The sequence below is a fragment of the Chenopodium quinoa genome, unplaced genomic scaffold, assembly GCF_001683475.1.
Source record: "Chenopodium quinoa cultivar QQ74 unplaced genomic scaffold, ASM168347v1, whole genome shotgun sequence".
Taxonomy (NCBI): domain Eukaryota; kingdom Viridiplantae; phylum Streptophyta; class Magnoliopsida; order Caryophyllales; family Amaranthaceae; genus Chenopodium; species Chenopodium quinoa.
The window spans coordinates 1,544,742-1,567,296 of record NW_018744626.1 but is presented as its reverse complement, the minus strand read 5'-3'; the positions used below and the strand labels follow the sequence as shown (position 1 = coordinate 1,567,296).

At 35.3% G+C, this 22,555-nt stretch overlaps 3 protein-coding genes across 4 annotated transcripts; 1 reads left to right on the top strand and 2 right to left on the bottom strand.

Annotated features, from left to right (window-relative positions):
- The first annotated feature begins 421 nt into the window (after window positions 1–421).
- Window positions 422–4,879, top strand: LOC110700387 (50S ribosomal protein L12, chloroplastic-like). Of its 2 annotated transcripts, XM_021877926.1 has the most exons (3): window positions 422–630; window positions 2,515–2,679; window positions 3,842–4,879. In XM_021877926.1, the coding sequence occupies exon 3, from the start codon at window positions 3,945–3,947 to the stop codon at window positions 4,512–4,514; it is 570 nt and encodes a 189-aa protein (XP_021733618.1). In that variant the 5' UTR covers window positions 422–630; window positions 2,515–2,679; window positions 3,842–3,944; the 3' UTR covers window positions 4,515–4,879. The 2 variants fall into 2 exon arrangements, with proteins under 2 accessions (XP_021733618.1, XP_021733617.1); XM_021877925.1 differs by lacking the exon at window positions 2,515–2,679 and having other exon boundaries at window positions 424–630.
- A 305-nt stretch (window positions 4,880–5,184) lies between these two features.
- On the bottom strand, window positions 5,185–15,601 carry LOC110700386 (pantothenate kinase 2-like). The gene is made up of 22 exons (XM_021877924.1): window positions 14,902–15,601; window positions 13,654–13,866; window positions 13,366–13,424; window positions 12,915–13,031; window positions 12,070–12,189; window positions 11,891–11,985; window positions 11,712–11,805; window positions 11,495–11,626; window positions 10,862–10,974; window positions 10,489–10,681; window positions 9,162–9,370; window positions 8,828–8,872; window positions 8,676–8,724; window positions 8,437–8,519; window positions 7,487–7,603; window positions 7,244–7,307; window positions 6,960–7,106; window positions 6,653–6,811; window positions 6,191–6,274; window positions 5,909–6,103; window positions 5,644–5,715; window positions 5,185–5,540 (listed from the first exon to the last, which is right to left on the bottom strand). Exons 1-22 carry the CDS (start codon window positions 15,152–15,154, stop codon window positions 5,451–5,453), a joined length of 2,703 nt encoding a protein of 900 aa, XP_021733616.1. The 5' UTR covers window positions 15,155–15,601; the 3' UTR covers window positions 5,185–5,450.
- A 1,648-nt stretch (window positions 15,602–17,249) lies between these two features.
- Window positions 17,250–21,422, bottom strand: LOC110700385 (iron-sulfur cluster assembly protein 1-like). The gene is made up of 3 exons (XM_021877923.1): window positions 20,971–21,422; window positions 18,582–18,636; window positions 17,250–17,724 (listed from the first exon to the last, which is right to left on the bottom strand). The coding sequence occupies exons 1-3, from the start codon at window positions 21,269–21,271 to the stop codon at window positions 17,562–17,564; spliced, it is 519 nt and encodes a 172-aa protein (XP_021733615.1). The 5' UTR covers window positions 21,272–21,422; the 3' UTR covers window positions 17,250–17,561.
- Between the last annotated feature and the right edge of the window lie 1,133 nt (window positions 21,423–22,555).

Here is a 22,555-nt window from a genome sequence, read left to right as displayed (position 1 = left end):
TCTGCTTTCTCAATATCTTACTCTCTCACAAAGAATGTAGTTAACAAGAACTGATTGTAGGAATTTTCAGGGTAAAGTTCGAGTTTCGGATTTGAATGTTGCAAAAGAAGGGAACAAATTTCGATTTGGATTGGATTCTAATATGAAAAACAGAATTAATTCGGTTTGGATTGGATTGGATTGAATCTTAGTTCGGTTTGGATTCGGATTGAGATTTCCGAAACCAAATTAATTCGGATTGGATTCGGTTTTGGCTATAATCCAAACCGCAAACCGAACTTTCACCCCTATCCTTTTTCTCCCTTTCAAATGTCTAACCTGCTAACTCGGGTCGGAAAGACCTGTGACTCTGTGAGGGGTTCCGGTTCGGTAGGACTCTTCTCTTTAACCCAAAAAAAAAAAAATAAAAAAAAAATAAAATAAAATTGTACTGTACATCATTTTATAAAAAATACGTAGTAAATCAATTTTACTACGGAGTACTTGCTGAAAGTGAATTACTCCGTAAAAGGATTTTGGAGCATTTTAACGGGCACCCCTCCCTCTTTCTCTACTCCATTGAAGCGTACTCTGAATTCTCTATTGAAGCGGTTAGTGAGCTTTCTCTCCTCCATTGAAGCAGCTTCTCAGGTAAAATGTTTTTTAATTTATTTATCCTATCATCGAAATCAATTTCACAATCTGTGTTAATTGGTAATTTAATTCAAATTAGGGTTTCTCTTAGGTGGATTGTTGAACTATTGCTTATAATTTAATTACTGAAAGATTATACAATGCTAGAATTTTTCTATTCATTAAGCGAGAAGGATATTTGATAATTTGTTGCAAAACCCTTTGATACTAGGATGGAACTATGAAAAATGGACCCCGAATGTCATTTGATATATCTGTAAATTCATTTGATAACCTGTAACTTTATTTTGGTTTACAATTAGACGAGTAATTGTCAATTAGAAACTGGATTCAATTAGTTTTCAGGAATTTATTTACTGATATTTTGGATGGTAGAGTGTTTTAGAAACTGGGTTTTGTGTGGATGAATTCAAGCTAATTAAAGCAGATTGGATTTAAATGGTGTTTGTGAATTGGTAATTTGGGTGTTGAATTTAGTTGCTTTTAAGTGTAAAGAGCTCCCAGCTTGGATGATTTCGATTTTTTGTTTTCGGATAGATCTAAATTTCCCTTCGTTTAACAATAGCTTACTGTGATTTGTAATCCTTTTTTTTGCAAATTGTGATTTATGCTGCTAATTAAGTTCTTCCTGGGGTTTATATTTTCAAGATTCTATCTTCGTTTCCTTTTATGAACAATGCAATTTAATTGGTCTTTTCAATTTCATTGGTAGAGAGTGGTGTGAGTTGTGAGATCTTTGAGAAGAGGTGTGTGCTGAATATAGTGTGGGTAATGGTGATGATATGTGGCAAGCTTAGGGGGATTTGGAGAGGAAAAAAAGCAAATGCCCCATTGTTATGCTTAGAACCTCGAACCTGCTATAGGAATTTGAGTTGGCTAAAATGGGGGTTACTTTTTTTGTTGATTGATGGTAATGATAAAAGCTATGATTTTGTTACTATTTAATTATGTGAGAATGTTGGATCGTCTGTCCAATTTTTCTCTTTGATATGCTGACTGCTGTTTGCTGTTCTTTTGTGTAACTTCTGATTCAGAAGGGGCATTTATATGGCTTGCTGCTAATGGTGAAAAATTTGTGATCTATGATGTTTTTGACGTGACATTGCTACTAACTACCTATAATTCCAACTAATAATGTTACAGTTACTAGTTAGTAGTTCATTGGGGCTTTAATAAAATTGTACTTTGAGTATGGTTTGCAAAATTCCCCTGTTTGTGCTTTCTAGTTAACATTTGTTTGTTATAGATTTTATTTAAAGTATTATTTAGACTAATACAAAGAGATTGCTCTCAACCAGTGTTATCTATGTTGTGGTACATGGACGAATTCTAGAAACACAATTTGCTGAGTGATTGTATTAAACTACACCAAAAGTGGACTTTGTCCCGATTCGCATGGTTCCCGGGGGGAGGGGGGTGGTTTTAGTGAATTAGGTAACACTGCTCTCAACAATGCTTAATGACAATTATGAGAGAAACTCACAATAGGTGCATAAAGCAGATGACGGCTGTTGCAACCCTGATATCTTGTGTTTTGAATGATAATGTGATTTTAACTAGAAAAAGGTCACTGTATATTATGTTTCGTTAATTTTTGAAATAGAGTGACCCCTCTTAGTCGGAGGGTCCCTTTAGGCAGAATACTGAGAATAGAGTTACTTTGATACAAAAAGATTACTAGATCTGAAAATGGGTGTTTAGTTCGTTTAAGGTTCACTCACTATGTGATGAAGAGGGTCAATATATGTAAAAGGGATCCTGCTTTGTTTGTTATTGTTAATTGAAGTACAGATCATTTGAAGTTCACTGTTACCTATTCAATGCATGATACCCCTCTTTGCTCAATGATTGATGTTGGTCTATATATTCCTTTTTGTTCAGTTTAAGCCTTCAACTACTCAAAGAGGTGTTTGGCAATGATAAAAAGATCCCTCATTTTCTTTTTGGAATGAAGTCAATATTATGTTAGAGGCTTATGGAGAGATTTTGTTTAAAAATGTGGAAAAGTTGGTGTGGATGTCGATCTTAGGAGAGAAATTGAAGCTGGTAATTTGCAGTGTATTATATTGGAGGTGCAACGTAATCTGGTTCTGCTTCTTGCTTCTACTTGCAGAGTTTAGGAGGGTTCACTGATCTGTGGTGTACCCAAGTTCATCTTGCAAGCAGTCACTAGAATATCTCTTACCTCGTTTCATTTAGTGAGGCCTAATCTTGCACTTTCGATCCTTTAAAGTTTACAGCTGCATCAAAATTAACTTTGCACTAGCCAAGTGGTGGAGGGGAACGTTTGATTGCATTTGTAGGAGGCTTATACCTCATTCTATTTTTTATTTATTTGCTTCTTTATATTTGCATTATTAGGCTACACCTTTGACAAGGTGAACATTGACTTTGCACAACCCAAGAGTTTGTGCTCTTTTTCCCAATCTAAAAAGTGCTATATATACTGATCATATGTGAGTGGCTTACAACCTACGGGCTCTGCAAGGAAACATCTTATAACTATCTATGCCTTGTGTCTGCTTAGATTAAACACTACTATGATAGCGACTTTTTGCCACTGTCTTTGCCCTGAACAGAAAGCAACTTTCCTCTTATTTTCCGTTCCTTTGAGGCTTTGATTCTTTGAACTAGGGAAGAATTCTTTTAAGCTGTCATTTTTCTCTATTGCTCTCCTCATCACATGCATTATTATTTTTCCATTCAATACCCACAAACAAATTTTTCCTAGGATTCTGTGTAAGCTCATTTGTTGCACATATTATGAAACAGAGGTACTATTCTCATTTACTAGGGAAGTATTCTTTGAACTAGTTGGAACATATGATGCCTTTGAGGCTTTGATTTTTATGATGTTATCTGGAGACGTTAAAATTTCTTAAATCAAATTCAGGAAGCAGGAAAATTGGAATTATTTGTACTTTTGCTGTATCTGAATGAGAAAGACATGATTTGGGGAAACAAATTAAAAACGCACACATAAATAAAAAAAGTACTTCAGTTCTTGCTAAAGCCGAGCCTTGGACCTGCAGTTGTTTGGTCTTGAACTCTAGCCGAATCTGAAACTTCGTTAGTTTTTGAGTTGGGAATATTTTTAGTCTGTGTACACTTTAAAATGCAATGTCTATTAAACTTTTTATATCTTTTCCATGACATACTATTGTATTTGTGATATTTTGTCCTTCTGTTTTCTGCTGCTCCTTCTCAGGTTAGAGGATATTAATCAAGATTAGCTGTGTTTGTACTTCCCAAGAGGCAGCTCTTTTTATTGTGAAGAATTTTTCTTGCCTTTCCTAATTCTCTGGTGGAATATGCATTTCATCAAGCATTTAAGAAACTTACATGTAAGGTCTATTTTTGAAAAAAAGTACGTCTTGTCTCAAGCTTGCTGTCTGCAAACTGGAGTATCTCAGAATACCAAGCCTAAGAAGTACAAATATCCCTCGGTCTACGACCCATATGGATCAAGACCAGCACCATCGGAAAAAGTCAATCAGTTAGCAGAGCAAATTATTACCCTAACTGCTGAAGAACGAGCTCAAATTGGTCCAGCACTCAGAGAGATTCTCAAACATCCTAAATTGGAGAAGATTTCAACAGAAGGCTTAGACTTGGGTGCTGCAGCTGCTGGAACCAACACTCAGGCTGAGGAGAAAAAGGAAGAAAAAACTGCATTCGACGTGAAGTTGGAGAAGTTTGATGCTACTTCCAAACTTAAGGTGATCAAGGAAGTCAGGGCATTGACCAGTCTAGGACTGAAGGAAGCCAAAGAGCTAGTGGAAAAGGCACCAGTAGTACTTAAACAAGGGCTCACAAAAGAAGAGGCAGAAGGCATAATTGAGAAAATAAAGGCTGCTGGAGGAGCTGCAATAATGGAGTAAAACAGAACGAAGACAGAAAGCAAAACCCATTAAGAAAAAGGATAGGTTTCAGGAGCTTCTGGTGTTTTTTACGCTTCTAATAGACAACAATTATTCCGGCTACTACGAGAAATGAAGAGATTAATAGTTTGGCATATTTTTCGATGGGATTTTGATGTTGGTTAGTTGTGCTGTAACTGGGATTCTCTTCTAAGTTCTGAATATTATTGATATTTTTGGTCCAACAACTCTGTCTTTAACAATAAGAAATAAGAACTAGGAAGAAAATATCGAATCAGTACCCTTGAGAAATGAGAACAGGTTTGGCACTTCTTAGTTTTTTGGTCCAACAAGTGCTCCAATATTATTATGAATTTATGATTTAATTTTTGTCCGTAGTAAAGACTAAAGAGTATTATTTTGTTACTTGCTCTTTTTGCTCCAAAAAGCTCACAACCAAACAACCCCCCTCCCTTCCCCAACCCTGTTAAACGACCACCCTCCCTTCCCCGATCCTCAAAATCGCCACGCCACCCTTGTCTTCCCCCACCCTAGGTGGTGGTTTCGGGGTGGGGGATGGGGGAAGGGAGGGGGGCGGTTTTACTTTGCTTTTGTAAAAAAAATAAAAATATAAATTGGAGATGTTTAATGGATTCCAATCAATGTGATGGGACTTTATGGCATGGTTTTATAAATTCCAACTTTAGCTAGTTCTCTTTTAATAATCTCAATTGTGCTCAATTGAACTACACATTATTCATAATTATATCAAAAAGCAGAAGTCTCTTTTATGGGCTATGTCAAATTTACATCCAATGAATATGTACATCACATAATTCTCAATTTTATGTTCTTCAAACCAAAAAGTTCGGACATCTACATGAAATCTCAGTATTCATTCTAGAGCTAAAGAACACTTCAGTAAGCAATTCATTAATCGAACAACAGAATGTCATTTCAACTTGCTGGTTCAAATCTGCAGACACAGTCGTAAATGTTCCCCTTCAGTAATTTTTCTGCCAATCTCTGGTTCTTCACCATTGCAAGCTGCGAAACAATATCATTTACAATAACTTAATAATGGTTCAATAAGGGTATGAAATTCCTCTATTCATGAAAACTTTGTAAGACGCAGGGTTACAAAGCTCACCTTCAGAGCATCACATTTGAACTTAGCATTGAAATTAGTATGAATAGCTCGGCCCATGCCTTCCAAAATTACCTGCACGCCACAAACATACATCATTCATGTAATTTACGTTTTCATTTACTATTTTATTTATGTTTATTCTTCTTTTTTATTTTAAGCTATAGGCCTAGAAGATTTAACAAGACAAAACACCGCAACAGATACACGAAATTGCAAATTATGAATCAACTGAATAAACTCGCTAAAATAAGTGCAGTAAACGTACCAAATCAGCATCTTTGGCAGCAGCAGCAACCTCAGAGCTCACTTGTCGTAAGTCGATGCATGGACTTCCACATCCATTTTCAACAACCATTAAAGGCACGGAAGGCAGTTCTTCTTTAGAACTTTCTTGTACATTTATCATTGCATCCACAAGAAGCCCACCAGCTTCAGCTGCTCTTCGGAGAATATCACAATTCTAGGAAGAGAAAATTGAAACATGAATTCACTTAGAACACGCACAATGGACCTCATGCTCAAATCAAACACAAGATTAAAATCATACCTTTGCTGCCTCTGCAACAATGTCAGGAAGCTCCATGGCAGTCACATCATTAAGAGCAGGGAGTGAGTTTGCTACCAGGACAACCTGCAAAGCAATCACCGTACATAAACAGTTATATGAAAAGGCACAAGGAGAAAACAACTTTTACTAGGACTGGACATCAAATACTTAGAGAGAAAAAGAGAAGCTATGGGAATCACATTAAAACGTCCAACATAAATGAATATGAAAATTATAATGAAAAGCGAGAATTTAAACATTCAATTTGGCTTAAGAATGAAGAGCTTCAGTACTTGATATAAACATCAACAGAAAGATAAATAAAGGCTAAAAACGCAATACAATGATCTTCATCGACTTATATCTGCTTAGGTTCCCCCCCCCCCCCCCCTAAAAATCAGACTTATCATCTCTAAATATCGAATGTACGTGTTATTTACTAGAGCCTACAATCACACTTACTTCAGTTCCTCGTCGAAGAAGCTCTCTAGCAAGGGGAAGCATCCCTAAGACAACGTCAGCACCAGAGTTATCCACAAAGAGCAATGCTCGTTTATGAGGTGGTGGCTTTTTGCCACTTAATCCGAGCATTCTTTCCTTGAACATATCAAAATCATCCACCTGATACATGAGATCACATCATTAACAGACAGCACATTGGAAAACAATCCAAGGACTATCCCATAAAGTGAGGAATGACACAATGCGGTGTAGAAATTAGCCACAATAAAAAAATAAAATATGATCAAAATCATATCAGTACTCTTACCCGCCATGGTCTTTGCATCTTTTTCCGACTCATTCGATAAATCTCAATAATTGTCCCTTTGTGATAGAGGTCCACACATGCACGAGATCCCCAATCAAAAATGTTTGCTGCAAGGACTCCCTCAATCAAGGTAAACAGTTTATCCTCCTGCATAAGTAAGAGTATTATATACAAAGATCTAGAGCAAAGGTAAATGCTCATTAATATTACCATCATAAAAACCACGCATGCTCTTGTTCTATGACGTTTGATCATACTAAGGCTCACACAGTAGTCACACATACCTCAGACATGCTATCAAGCTCCATAAGAAGGTCAGGTAAAACAGCAAGGGAAGCCTCGTTTTCCCTACAATACATGAACGCATAATAAAGATTCATAAAGGAGAGCATTTGAATTGGTCTGAGCAATATTATAATCATTTGGTTGATGACAATAATTGATTAAGAGATTTAGATGCTCTTAAATTCCATTCATTAACCTTAATATGTTTATGCTTCTATATGATAAAGTACGAAAGCAGGTACCTTTGCTTTATGCTTCTATACGCATCATTAAACTGAAATTCCCTCAAGCATTCCTCCCTCAGTTCCAGAAGATTGGCAAGTCCTAATTTCCCATAAGCAGCAGGCTCTTCCATCAACCTATTAAGGAGTTCACAAATAAAACTGTCAGATAAAATCTTCAGTATCTGAGAATCATCAATCTTGAAATATACAAGTATATGACTAATGATTAAGTACCTACTATCCTACTAGGTGGCTAAAGACAAAAATTTCTGTTATGACTTATGAGAAGGAGTTCAAGAACAACATTGGAGAGCATATTGGCATACTAATCATACAATGAGCAACAATAGTAACAATTGTGCCAGATATGACTGGAAATGGTTATAATTAAAGATCCAAAAGCAACTCAACTCATCCAGTTCAACATGAAAAGTTCAAAAGTCAGCTAAAACTGTGTTCCTATTTACAGGACCATAAGCCATCAGTTTTCACAAGCTTGAAGCCTTTTTCCGCATTAATTTTTATTACTTTTTTATTGCTAATAAATTTTATTGGTTGAGTGTAACATGTGATTACAGATATTTCCTTTCTAGTGACATTAAAAGTTCCTGGGCAGAGGGGATGAACAGAAGACTGACATCAGTATCAGCAGCGTCAGTGTCAGTAGAAACCAAGACACTTGCCAAACAAAGTTGTACTCTCCAACAAAAGCTTAACCAAAGACACATATCATAACAGATTCATCCAACATACAGAATTATATTAACAAATTTTGCTATGAAGTATCAAATTCATGGAAGCAATTCAAAAATAACATGCATTTCGCTAGTTATTTAATTTAAATAGGGTAAAGGAAAAAGGAACAACAGGAGACCCTCGTCATGAGGGGAGCACCTGGTGCACAAGTTTGGGACCAGAGTAATAATATATGACTCCACTTGTAACCATCACACATTCAATATATTCACCTGGCCAAGTGGGCAGAAAATGCACGAGAAAAAGCATCACCCCTTCTTTTAGCATCATCAGTACCTCCTTCACTTGCCACAGCCTATGAACAAACATTAAAATGGTAATCAGAAAATAATGAATATATATATATATTCTTTGTCAATCTAGAGGAAAAAATAAAGTTAGGGACACTGAATCCTAATGACAGCATAGACATTAAGTATATAAAGACCACTTAACAATTATAACCACTTACCTTGTCAACAAGATCTGGTAAATGCTCAGACAGCACTGTAAGCCAATACCTACAATACAAGCAATAAAAAAAGTGATATTAACATACTAACCTTCGAGATGTTATCTGGATTGACGGACCAGATAAGAAGGGATTTATAGCACATTACTTACTCTAGCTCTCCATGGTCTGAGAGATCAATGGTGTTAGGTTCATACCTGCACAAATATTATAGAACTATAATCAGTGCAAGTTTTTTTTTTTTTTTTTTTTTTTTGGGCACGAAACACAAACAAGCCATATGGAGTAACTACTATCCTGAAGCTTGGAATTAGTATCAAAATGAGGCTTCCAAAGATTATCTTTAACTAAATAAGAAAAGCAAGAGCTATTGACCTAAATCACGCCAGTAAAAATCAACTTCCAAAAGGTAATTCTAATTTTAAAAATTGTATAGGATCAACATTGACTCAGCAGCAGCAAAGATGACTTAAAGATTACTCCTACATTTTTGAGTCCGCCAACAAAGGAAACACATCCAAAGTAGGAACAAGGTGCAAAACTCCAACATTCAAGCTGCTTGCATCGGAACGCAGAGTATCTCCTCGTGATAAAGGAACTTCAAAGCCCCCAAGTCCAGTCGTTCCAGGAGGAATCATAGGAACAGGAGCAATAATTTCAGTTCCTTTCTGTACAAATTTTTCCATCCATGATATCTGCGATTTTAAAGCCAAGAAAATGTTAAAAGCTAAAGGAATAATACTAAGAATTTAAGTTCATGATATTTCATGTGTACTACAAAGAATAATACAAAAAACTAAAAAAGGAGTTCTGTTAAAAGTGGCAAAAGCATTCTAATCAGATTCGCTTCCCTACCTTTTTAAAAGTAAGAATATTATGAATAATGTTGAGTAGAATATGCCCCTAAAAATGTTTATTTACGTATTTACCTCTTTTAAAAGTATGATCACACTTTTATGAATAGTGTTGAAACGATTATGTCCCTAAAATGCTTATTTACATATTTGCCCTCACTTGTGTTAATTTTTTTTTCAGTCTTAAGAATAGCGTGTGCCGTGTGGACATTTAATCATTTATACCCCTAAATACCTTGTTAAAAGCATGAGTAAATTTTTATGAATAGTGTGAGATGATTATGCCCCTAAAAATGTTTATTAATGTATTTACCCCTTTTAAAGTATGACCACAATTTTATGAATAGTGTTGAAACAATTATATCCCAAAAATGTTTATTTACATATTTGCCCTCATTAATGTTAATTGTTTTTTTTTAACTCTAAAGAATAGTGTGTGGACATTTATACCCCTAAAAAAATATATGTTTACATATTTTCACTAATTAATACTACTAACAACTAAAGTTATAACATAACGCCAAACCGAAAGAACTTCCCGGACATGGCTAGCTACTATATAGTCTATATTCACCCACATTTAAAGGCTCAACTCCCAAAAAAAAAAATAGAGAAATGCTTCAAAGATTGCTTCTAGGAAATCTGCTGACAATTGAACTCTAATCTTGAAAAAAATGAAAACAAACTGAGAGCATTAAGGATGAAGCTTTATGGGTCTACTGACTTAGTCATGTGGGTTGAGATCAAGATTGTGCCCCATTTTACCAACATAGTTTTTTTTTTATAAATACGGATAATGTGGCAAAACAAAAGGTATTAGACATAAAGTGGTACACCTATAACAGATTACTTCCAATATCAGCAAGGATTGCAACAGCATCAGCATGGGGGAGGAAAAAATGGCATGACCAAGCATAAGATGAAATTGTCTCACAGATTTTGTATTGCACTTTATTTACCTTCTCATTTAAATCTCCCAAGGGTGGGCCATGGATCTTTCCTCCAACATATGGTGCACCCATAGGAAACCGTTCCACCAATTGATGGACCATCACATCGTCAAGACCATGTTTTTCATAACTCATAAATGCGCCCAAAGCTCCAAGAAATCCTTCATGCCTCAAGAACATCGCTTTCGCATCACCTTTAGACCTAGATGAAAATCATAAAATGGAAATATCAAAATGAACATGCCATACATAAACATCACCCTCGTGCCCTTCATGAGGCTCCTGTCTATGGCCAGGTAAGCAGGGAAGAGGAGATGGCCTAAGTAAGTAGACAATAATCATTCTGAAATCTGAACTAGTAAAGCAATATTAAGTTACTCACCAAAACTGAACAGCAAAGGAGATAGTATCCATTGTGTATGCATGTCCTCTGATGAAAAAGCCTCCAAAGAATATGCGTTTGAGGCCAAAGCGAAGAGCATTTAAGTAAGCTATCTGAAAAATGCCACACATGGTACGAAATTCAGTTACCCAGGAAAGCAAAAGTTCAGCGATATCTATATACATCTGTCTAAAATTGTAACCAAACTATAAAACTCTATGAATGAAGGAGTTTACAGTTATTGTAGATTTAAATTCAACCAATGAAGTTCATTCACCAGCATTGAAAGAATTAGCCCGAGAATCATAAACACTAGCCAAGCCAAGCGCAAAGAACAAATTCAGGACACCAGATATTTCAAGTGATGTAATAAAATGAAAACTGAGGTCATTATTACAGCTCAGGACTCAAGGAGTTATGCCACTGTATTGTCTGTATAGCTTTTCTAATCAGACATTTAATATAGATTTCTGTTCATAACCCTCACACAGTTGACCTCATAAGTGCAACTAATTTTACTAATCCTTCGTTATTTTACATAAAAAGGCAAATCCTACATTATTACTTTCAATCCATCACATCATTCTCAGTTCAAGAGATCCATATCCTTATCCAATGATCACTGTAACCTACCTGCCCAATGTTATATGAAATCATTCGCAAGAGTGAAAGAGAAATATCTTCAGGTCTATAATCTTCAAGCTCCTTGTTTTCAGAAATTGTCTTGCCAAAACTAGAAGCAATTGTTGATGCAGATAGACCAATCTGTGAAAATTAGAAGTAAATCAGTGAAAGGTAAGTACCAATATCAGATAGCACATCAGTAAGATATTGAACACCTTAATGTTACCTTGGAATAATCCATACCACCATAAATATCTCCAACAAGCATGTCTATGGTTCTATTATCTCCACGTTGACTCAACTCCAGAAGCTCATCGAAGCTGTAGTAAGAGGAAAATTAAAAGGTTAGGAAAATTTTCGTAAAAAGAGAAGAACTTGGAAAGTGAAATGAATACACAATATGACCTCTTGCATTGGGTCAAAAGCTTCCCTAAACCCCAATATGTACCACCTCCAACATTTGTTCCACTTACACGTTCGAACTTCCCATCACCATCAACCTATATCAATTCCAGATCAGAACATATATATTGTAGTGAGACATTAAACTTTAAATAAAATGTAGTCTATACAAATGGCTTTACCTTTATCATGCTAACACCAGATCCAATGTTTACAAGAAGGTAAGGAAATAAATCATTTTGATCTATCTGCACAAACTCTTTCTGACCCTCCATATGTGTAAATGCCTCGTGACGAATAGCCTATGCAGAAAGCAACAAAATACTCAGAGCATTTACTCTTGGATCTTGATTGAACCATTTTAATCCAATACAATTATCTCAACAAAAAAATATCTTCATAAACCTAAAATCATGATGGAATCTAATTTTACACATGTTAAGGGGATATCATGCACCGATAGACACTTGCATGCCAAGTACCCCTTTCTTTTTATTGAACAAACAGGAACATAAGTATGCAAATCATAACAATATGTTTAACACATCATAAATTATTTAGTAAAATCTTGAAACTACATAATTGCACTTAACCTACTTGAGACAACTAGCTACATACTTTTTTAAACCTTATAATATCTTAGTATCTTACCGTAGATTTATATCAACTACTCTAATTTGATGGTAACCATGACATGGGTTCTGGATCTAAAAAATTCACATAAAACTGTGAATGATTTCCTTTCTTTACTTTTCTTTCTACCCCTCTATTGGAACAATCTGGCTATGCACATGCTTATAGACTAGATAATGTCCCTCCATTGTCCAATAACCATAAGTTACACTGACATAGAGCAAGGGAGGCCATCCAGCCATTTCAGCAAATTATCTAAATAATTTAGAATAAGCAAAGACAAATATTATCGCTCACATTACCCATATAGTCTATACTATATATAAATACAAATCATTGGCAATGAGATTTATAGCTATAGAATCAGCAGAAATAAAAGGAACTACATGTTCACCTTGAGCAAAAAATTCGCTCCAGCAACAAGACAATCCATCTCATCCTCCTTGTCAAGACTAACACCAAGTCTATCTTTAAACAAGTCTGTAAATTTGTATGCTCCACCTCCTGTGGCCTTCACCCATATGCAAGCAAATATAGAAAATTATACTTCGTATACAAATATCACTAATTCGATGCATGAAGAGGTGAAGTAATTTAAATAAAAAGGGTTTATGAAAGAGCATAAATTGCCGATCATTGTTGATGATCGAATTATCTTGTTATTCATCTATAAAAGACGAAAAGAAAGATATTTGAGGCTTGGTTACAAAGAAATTCCACAACTCAGCCACTTATAGCATCCTTAAAAAAGGAATCATACAAATCTACAGGTGCAACATCCTCAATAAGCTAATGTGAGTTCTTATACAGAGTACTTTTGAAGACAAATCGAAAGCTACATTTACCTTGACTACAACATTTTCATTTGACAAAGCATCAGTAGGCCAACAGCGAGCAACCATCCCTGCATCATAAGGAAGACATTTAATATAATAACTAATACATCTTAAAGAGCATAGTGAAAAAAAAATACAGCAGCTCCAAGGGCTCCAACAAAATCACGAGCAAAAAAAGTTATATAAAGTCATGCATTGCTATTTAAAGAGCCACAGCAGTGTTAAGGACACACACTCAAAGAAAAACAAAAGGAAAAAAAAGGGGGGGGGGGAACCAGGCTTGATAAAATCAGATACCTCCACAGTGTAGTTGCTTTGACTTGATGAAGTCCAAACACTCATTTATCTTTGCAGTTTCAAACTTTACAAAATGAAGTCTTCCGCCAAGTATTGGATAGCTTCTCCTATTACCATTAGAAATTCCAAATCTCTGCTTCATTGACCTCTTACGCTTATCTTCAGCTGATTTATTCTCATGTCTTGAAAAATAGACAAGCTTGATGAGGGATCCTGGCACACCAACAAATTAAATTCCCAATCAGTCATTTTAGTGAGCTGGATTCAGATCCTTTAACATCAAAATAGATAAAATGCAATGGAGAAGGATCAAGTTAATACAAGAATAGTGAACAGTAAATAAAAGGAATGTCAATTATCACAATGAAAAGAATTGAAGACAGCATTCAGCCAAACTTTATCTATCTATAGGATCCAACTGAATAGAGATATTCTATGATTAATAAGCTTAAAAATTCATGCAAAGAAGCTTTGGCCATGGTTTCATTTTGGTGGTTGCAACCCAAAGCAAACCCTTTGATATAGCAGTGATAGGAAGCAAAGTATCATCATTCATCAACACTAAATTTTAGAAATACAGCACAATGAAAAAATTGAGCAAAATACTTTAAACTTATCAAAGATATCCATCCAAAGAAATGAAATACATGCAACTCTCTTTCACTTGGTTCTCTCAATCAAGGCCCTTACAAGTTACAACATATATGTTGTTCTGGGGAAAGGGTTGCGAGATCAAACAATATCAAATAGAACAATGCACCTAATCTACGAGCGAGATCTTGATAAAATCCACTCACTACCTATCCACACTAAACAAACAATTCCACATACATGCAGACAAGAGACAACTCCAGTTCATATCCTTATCCTTGATACATGATACACACTTCAACTAGTATTATTACATTGGCAGTATAATTTGGCCTCCATACTTCAACCTACATTACACAGTAATCTGATCACAATTCCCATCAACTAATTAACATGCAATACAACAAACTAAGCTCAACAGTCAACACCAAGAAGCACTTGAGCAATAAGCACACTAAGATCCTACAAAGAAGCTTGCACTCAAAAAAATGATCATTATGACATCCCACAACCATTTCTCACCAACTCAAAATCCATAAACATCAACTTCTTAAAAAATTCACAAATTTACAAACTTTCACATCAAACCATCAAATCCCACATTAAAAACAACCAAAAATGGCATAATTCCCAACAAAATGAAACATTAGAATTGACCTCCAATGTCCAAAGCCAAATGAGAAATATCATCAGATTGATTAGGCAGCAAAATAGTTGGGTCTCTCTCCTCAAAATTGCCTTGAATTGCAGCACCACTAAGGTCAAGCTGCGGCCTCGAACCCGAACGATGAATTGAACTTCCGGCAGCCGGAGGAGCCATTTCCGTTTCTCTCTCCTCAGTTTTAGTTGAAGTTCTATCTTCAATCTCTGGTTTTATACCATCAACTGGGTTTTTGATTAAATCAGCCATCACTGAATTTTATACTTGTAAGTTTCCCAATAAACTTGCTCTCTCTCTCTCTCTCTTCTATCACCAACCAACCCCAACTCCCCGCTAACCCCCACCAATAATTTTTCTGGGGTAATTCACACTTTCAAGATTTTGTCCTGTTTCAAGAAATACCCATAATTTTATCTGGGTCAAATTTCAAAACTTTATGAATTATTTATTCATACAGTATTGATTTAGTCACTGGTGATGAAAATGGATTATAAGAAGATCCGATGATTTCTTAATTTTTTGCCCAATTGTGAAAAAATGGGGCTTTGAATTGAATTGTATTGTATTGAAGTGAATTGTGAATAAATGGGTGAATTGGGTGTTTGAGTTTGAGATTAGATTGAGAAAAGTCTCCAACTTTACTGCGGAAATCAATGACTTCACAGTACACAGTAATGTCAAAATTATTGATGAATGATAATGATGGAGATTGGAAAATAAGCACGGAGTAGTGGAGTACTACGTAATTACTATGAAGATTTTAGGGTAAATACGTCACTTAATTGAAAATTTTAATCTTTTGTTTTAAATTTAGGTTGCATGTTTTTAGTCTTTTACTGTATTCTTCTAGCCCCGTACGTAGCCTTTTACGTACTTTTCAAATGTTATACGAAGTACGAGTAGAATAGATTATTCAATTGAGGTACAGTCACGTACCTCCGGTGTAACGGCCTGCATAAGTTGACGATATAAGAAATTGGTCATCGAAAGGTTAAATGTTGGTCGATGGATGTGGCTTGTGGTGGTGATTGAGCGGGCATTATGAGGGGGATAGAGGGTAGACGTGTAGTGATACTTGTTGACCATGATGTTAGTCAGTGGCGGATCTTCCGAAAATATTAGAGGGGCCAAAATTTAAAAAGTTTACCACTTGCTCAAAACTAATCTTTGTTCCCCAATTTTTTTTAAGTAAATGTAGGTTATTTAAGTTCATTAATTAATTAATTACAATAATTTATGGGGGGCATGTCCCCGGTAGAATATCCCCCTCTGATGTTAGTAGTGGGTGTCAATTGACGGTGTTGGTGGCTGGTAAGTCACGAGCTACTCTTGTCGGGGATGGTACAGGAGAGAAAATTTAGTAGGCTAAGTGAGATCGAGTTCTGATCATACTAAGACATGACATTGGAGCACTTCGTATCTAAAAAGTGTATTAGTTTTGAAAGTTGATATGAAAACCAAGATACAAGATATTATACCTGTACCATTGATCATTGGAGGTGCTCTAATTGTTTTTTTAAATGTGTCTATGTGATTCTTTTAGTAACTTGCTCATGGTCCTCAAACAACACTAGTCAATGGAAAGGAATAATATCCTTGTAGAGGGATATTTTGTAGTACATAATTAAAATGATCTACTCAATTCTTTACACAAGTAAAAGATGATATTTGTGTATTCTCCAAATATTCACACGGGTCAAAGATGTGATATGTTTCAAAATTTTTTTTTTTCTTTTTTACAATAGATACTTCCACTCGGTTTCAGGAGTGAAGTATGTTTCAGGAGTGAAGGATTGAAGTATGTTTTAAATTCAATATACAAACAATCATGAGTGAGGAGTAGCTCAAGTGATTAGAGCCTTCCACTCGGTTTCAGGAGATCATATACAAACAATCATTCTTGCTAGTATCTTCCATAAAACTCTCTTCCAGTCTATTTTTATACAGAATCTTAACAAAGTTTGAATAAGTAAATAATGTAAAAATCAAAATATTTCAGCCTATAAAAATACTTGATATAAAAAAATTACAAAATTATGGCACAAAAACTAGTTTTGTGTTGGAACTTGGAAGCTTGGAACTTGGAAAATCTGAATTCTCATTTACAGTGGACATAGGAATTATAATTTATGACATATAAATGACATAAATCTTGTGCACCAACAATAATATTGAAACACCAAAAGGGGATATTTGATTGAATTCCAGCAATAGCAATCTTCACAGCTTGTATGAAAAGATCACCAAGAGGCTAACCATACCAGGTTAACAGCAAATCCTGAATTTTGGAGTGCCGCTACGCCCAACGTAGACAGATAAATAAAATGCCAAGCACAATACAAGATCCACTTACAAAGTTATTTCATGTTGCAGGTTATTCAAACATCACACAAGCAACTCTCACAATGATACAAATCTTCAGTTCCAAATGTGTTTTTCTTCATTATCATCAAAAGTGAAAACAAAAAAACTTTGGACAAGACAATCAGTGACAGCAAAGTTAATTTACATAGGCGTAAGGTAAACAGTTCAAGTCTTGAAGACAACTATGCCCAAAGTATACCCAACTAATGCTGGTACAACCATTTATTAGTACAAGGTGGTAATCATATTATACTAGCACTCTATCAGTAACTCTGAGGTGCATGCATCCACTTCAAGCCTCAGCGGCCTTCTCGCTGGATGCAGCCTCTGTGCTGCTACCATTCAACTTTGCACGCTTTGCTGTGTAGTCTTTAACTGCTGCTTTGATTGCGTCTTCAGCAAGCATACTGCAATGCAATTTCACTGGTGGGAGAGACAAATGTTTTGCAATTTCCCTGTAAACATCCATTTTAATTAGTAGACATATCCACAAAACCACAACATATAATTGTAGATCAACAAACTGAATTCACAATAACCCATACATAGAAAATTAGGCAAATGTTGCATTACGTTGTATTTTACATATGGGGCCTAGTCATGACATATGATTGCATGTTCAGGCTACATGGAAAACTTCACTAAAAGGTCTTGATTTATCAACGATGTTTTCTAGCATGCCAAGTTATACACAAGTAGATGTTATTCTTCGAAAAATATAAGCATAACTTATCGAATTGTTATTCCGCAGCATACATATGCTATGAAATTGCAGTAAAAACACCACAAACCTGGCATATTAATATTACACTCATCACAGCCATTACACATCTATGAACAGGACCTGCCAGAGGCTTTTCCAAAGTCCAAGGCATACTAGCTTACTACTTCAAGGGGGTGAGGGGAATAAACGACAGTTTACTTTAACATTTGGGTCAGAAACATCTTAATCCAAGATTGGAAATTCTTAATGATGGACTTTTATGTATCACACCATCACAGTAGATAGCCATCACAATAGGTCATCTATTATATTTGGGACAGTGAAAATTGTAATGCTTATATATTATATTTGGGACAGTGAAAATTGTAATGCTTATATGATGGATTTGAGGTGCCGAATACTGACTTGAAGTGGTACAAAAGAATGAAAAGAAGAGCCAAGTCCAAACTTTTACCCCCAACGTCAGCCACCCAAAAGGGAAAAAAGGGTTTCACTCCACACAAGTACAGCCGATAAGCAGATAATACTCTACATAAGACAAGTCTAATATGATCATAATAAATACATAAGACCAAGAGCGTAACTTACGTGTTTTTTATTGACACCACATCCTCCATCTGTTGCCCTTTGACCCACTCAGTAGCTGATGAAAAAGAGACAAAACAAGTCACCAGTCAGAAATTTTTTATATAGATGCAAACGACTTGTCAAGCTCCATAAGACACATAATTAATTAATAAAGCAAATAGACTTTGGAACAGCAACTCATGCTCACAGGAGAAAAAAAATTCAATAATTGCAAAAAAAAAAATAAAAAAAAAAATAAATAAATAAAAATATATAGCATCAGCAAAATAAGGCAGCATTTAAGGGAAAAATTGCCTCTAAAACTCTAGCTTCTTAATCCACCTGAAGCTCAATGCATTTGAGCCTTCTCTACAAAACCATTACAACTCTCAACATACATATTCAGAAGATATTAGACCTCAAATATAAAGGACAGCCTGACAGATACAATAATGCCTCTTTTAACTAAGATGACAAGCAAGGAGGATGGTGCCAAACGCACCCACTATTATAAGATTTATAACCCTCTAATTTTCTATCCATTTCTCAATAGCAAGGTAACATAGACTACAAACAGCAAAAAGATAAACTCCAGAGTAACAAATTCCTAGGTCTAAGGCTGCTTAGGTAGTTTCAAACTTTAAAATCCACATTAATATAAGAGTACGACCAAAGTATACAATATTATATCCTTAGCAAAGATATGTCCCAATCAAGCCTTGAAATTCAGACTTTCAGAGTAATTATCAACTAGCTAAAAGCGTAAATTTTGCAAAATTCCAACTTTTGAAGATTACCTTGCATTTTGAAGTATCCAAGCATAACTCTCCAACATTCTAACTTCTCATAAAGCTATGGATGTAGTAAATCAGCCTATGTGGGTTCCTCCAGGACATTTCTAAATAATTAAATCCTAGCACATCACATATTCAACTGCAAGCTCAGACATGAGCATCTCTATCAATAAATCATGGCATACAAAACCCACTACAACATCTTTTTATATATAGCATCTGTAGACTGTAGGGACAAGGACAACTCAACATCTGCCCTAGATTAAGCTCTTCTTAACAAATAAGGGCATGCACAACAGCACAAAGCAACTAGATCAGTGCCCATGAGTGTGATAATAAAAAAAATCCATCTTCAATCCACAAAACAAACTGAGCAAGCCCTAAAATACTTATACATTAATGTTCATGACTACTAGCTGCTCAATTGTTTTACGATCAATGAGCAATCCTCAAGTGATAGACTTATAAAAAATTCTGTAGCATCTAACACTATCTCCAGAATCCAGTCCTTAGGGATATTGTCCCTATTTGCCATCAATGAGATTAAATTAGGGATTGTCCCTATTTGCCATGAACCGAAACAGATTAAAATAGGGATATTGTCTCTGTAAAAATAGGGATATTGTCCAAGAGTTTACATAAACGAGAAGGCTTGACACCTTGATGTCCACTCTTTGCCATCTAACCTTCCCTCAACTTTGATATTATGCCATCCTAACTCCTAAAGTGCTATTTGCTACAAATTCATGTAGTTGTGGCTGATTATTAAGGGTGAAATGCCACTCAAGAGTTAAGACAGAGCTAGCTGGTTCTCTTAATTGTGTATATGACACAACATAGAGCACTATTTCCTCTTTGGTTCAACATGTCTTAAAAGGAAATAATGAAGGAAGATATGTGCAATGGTTGGTTGGCAAATATAGCAATTGTCAAGCAATAACCACGCTAAATAATTAGATATCTTCATAAATCACTAAGAGATTAAGAGCTAAAAAAGTCGCCTCACAAACCTAAATTTAAAGGCTCGCAAAATTCAATGTCTAACTAGCTAACAAATTGCAAGGAACTTCCACAGAAAATCTCCCAAACCTAACAAATCACTACGAGAGTAAGATCTCTAAGAAAGTCACCTGACAAACCTAAATTTCAATCCCCATAATAAAATTCTATGTCAAACTAGCTAACAAATCAAGACAAACTTCCACAGGAAATCTACTACTACAGAGTAAATCCATGGGGAATAGCTATGAAAACCAGATCAACACGACATCGATTTACAAATTCAAACCCCAAAAATTATGAAATAAGAAACCATTAGTATAAGGATTACCAATTACAAATGATAAGTATATCCCTTGCCAAAACCCTAGAACACAATTCAACACAACAAACCATATATCTAATTGAATCTCAAATAAGCTAAATCTACAGTAAGTCAATAACTAGCATAAAATCAATCCTTGTATATAACATTATAAACAATAAAGTATAAAACTAAATAATAAAAATAAAAACGCACATTAATCAAGCTAATTAAACAAAACTCCCAAAAAATTCAACACAAATCAGCTCAAATGAAAAAAATTAAAACACCCAAATCATGAAATTGAACATACCAACAGAAGAAGAAGCAATAGCAGAACCACAACCAAAGGTCTTAAAACGAGCATCAACAATCTTCCCAGTTTTATCATCAACCCTAATTTGAAGCTTCATAACATCCCCACAAGCAGGAGCACCAACAAGACCCGTTCCAACATCTGGGTCGCTATTATCGAAAGACCCAACATTTCTAGGGTTGTTGTAGTGATCGACAACCCTTTCATGGTAATGGCGCGCGATTCCCAACGATGATGCGCGCAGCTGGGGCTGCAATTGGGTGTTCGCTAGGATCTTCTTGCAAGTTTGACGCAACATTTTTAGGAATTAGGGTTTGTGAAAGATTATGTTTGTTGATTGAAAAATGGTGGAAAGAAGAGTGGAGGAGAGAAATTGGGGGTTTTTGGGTGGCTATAGAAGAAGATATTTGTAAGTCGGTTGTTTGGAAGAATAAGGAAATTTGGCAGTGTATTAAGGGTTATGGATATTGCTCCATGTGTCTAAATGTTGCCCAAATATTTGGAATTGTGGAAAGTGGAATTTTGTTAAATCTATGTAGGCATTGTTCAATTAAATTTGATGATTTCATCCATCCATGTTCGACAAAATATAGTTGTGAAGGTACGTGTTCGGTAAAATATAGCTGTGAAGGTAGCTGTAGCTGTGGAGGTAGTTGTTAGCTGTCAACAAGCTGTTAGCTGTGAAGATAAATAATTTAGATATGAGTGTTCGGTAAAGTAGTGTTTGACTAGCTGTTACATATAAAAATCAATTTTTTATTTTTAAAACTATAGATTAAATTTTCAACAGCTACTTGAAAAGCTACCTCTAATTTCAAAAGCTAATGTTTCTAACTTTTCACAAAAGCTACCTCCACCACTAAAAGCTACCCTAACCACTACTTTGTCAAACACTCACATTTTTTGTTGAGTTGGTCAAACCACTAAAAGCTACCTAAAAGCTACTCAAAAGCTAACGTCGAACACGCCCATATTCGGTAAAATTAGTTGTCGTTAATGAATAGTATTTGTATATGAATATGGTAACTGTGTAGGTAGATTAAAGTTTATATTAGCGGTTTTCTAATAAATTATTAGATCGAGGTAGCTGTCAAAATAATTGTTTAAAGAGAGTCAATGTGCTTGACATAAACTATTTGTTGAAAGAGAATATGAATTATGATTTGCAATATTTATTTTTTTATTTTATTTTTTTGGTGTAAGGAAAGAAAATCTAGGTTAAGCTATATGAAATGATGAATCTAACTCATGCTTATGGATGGTATAAGGGAGAAGGAGAGGTCAAAAGATGAAAACTAAAGCGACAAAAGTGTTACAGTAGCTCCCATTCGCCGCTAAGAAGCCTGCCGCTTGATTAGTCTCCTGGTGAGTAACCAGGACCGAGTTGAAGTATGTAAGGTCTTTCCTTGCATCCACAATTAGCCCATTAATCTCACAAAGGATTTGTCAAACTTAGTTCATAGAGCTAATCACTACCAAATCGTTCCTTATATTGCACTCAATAGTCATAGCACTTTTGATTCCTTCACGGAGAACTGCAGCTTTTACTGACAAATGGAGTCCTTTGGGTGGTCAATTTAAC

What these genes read in the sequence shown, in the direction of transcription:
- LOC110700386 (XM_021877924.1), bottom strand. Translation starts at nt 15,154, where the DNA reads ATGGCTGATTTAATCAAAAACCCAGTTGATGGTATAAAACCAGAGATT. An exon ending in GAGCGAATTTTTTGCTCAAG is followed by an intron (nt 12,190 to 12,914) that starts GTGAACATGTAG and finishes CTTTCTGCATAG; the next exon opens with GCTATTCGTCACGAGGCATT. An exon ending in TACCAGATCTTGTTGACAAG is followed by an intron (nt 8,520 to 8,675) that starts GTAAGTGGTTAT and finishes GTTTGTTCATAG; the next exon opens with GCTGTGGCAAGTGAAGGAGG.
- LOC110700385 (XM_021877923.1), bottom strand. Translation starts at nt 21,271, where the DNA reads ATGTTGCGTCAAACTTGCAAGAAGATCCTAGCGAACACCCAATTGCAG. An exon ending in TATTGCTTCTTCTTCTGTTG is followed by an intron (nt 18,637 to 20,970) that starts GTATGTTCAATT and finishes CTTTTTCATCAG; the next exon opens with CTACTGAGTGGGTCAAAGGG. An exon ending in GTGGTGTCAATAAAAAACAC is followed by an intron (nt 17,725 to 18,581) that starts GTAAGTTACGCT and finishes GGATGTTTACAG; the next exon opens with GGAAATTGCAAAACATTTGT.
- LOC110700387 (XM_021877926.1), top strand. Translation starts at nt 3,945, where the DNA reads ATGCATTTCATCAAGCATTTAAGAAACTTACATGTAAGGTCTATTTTT.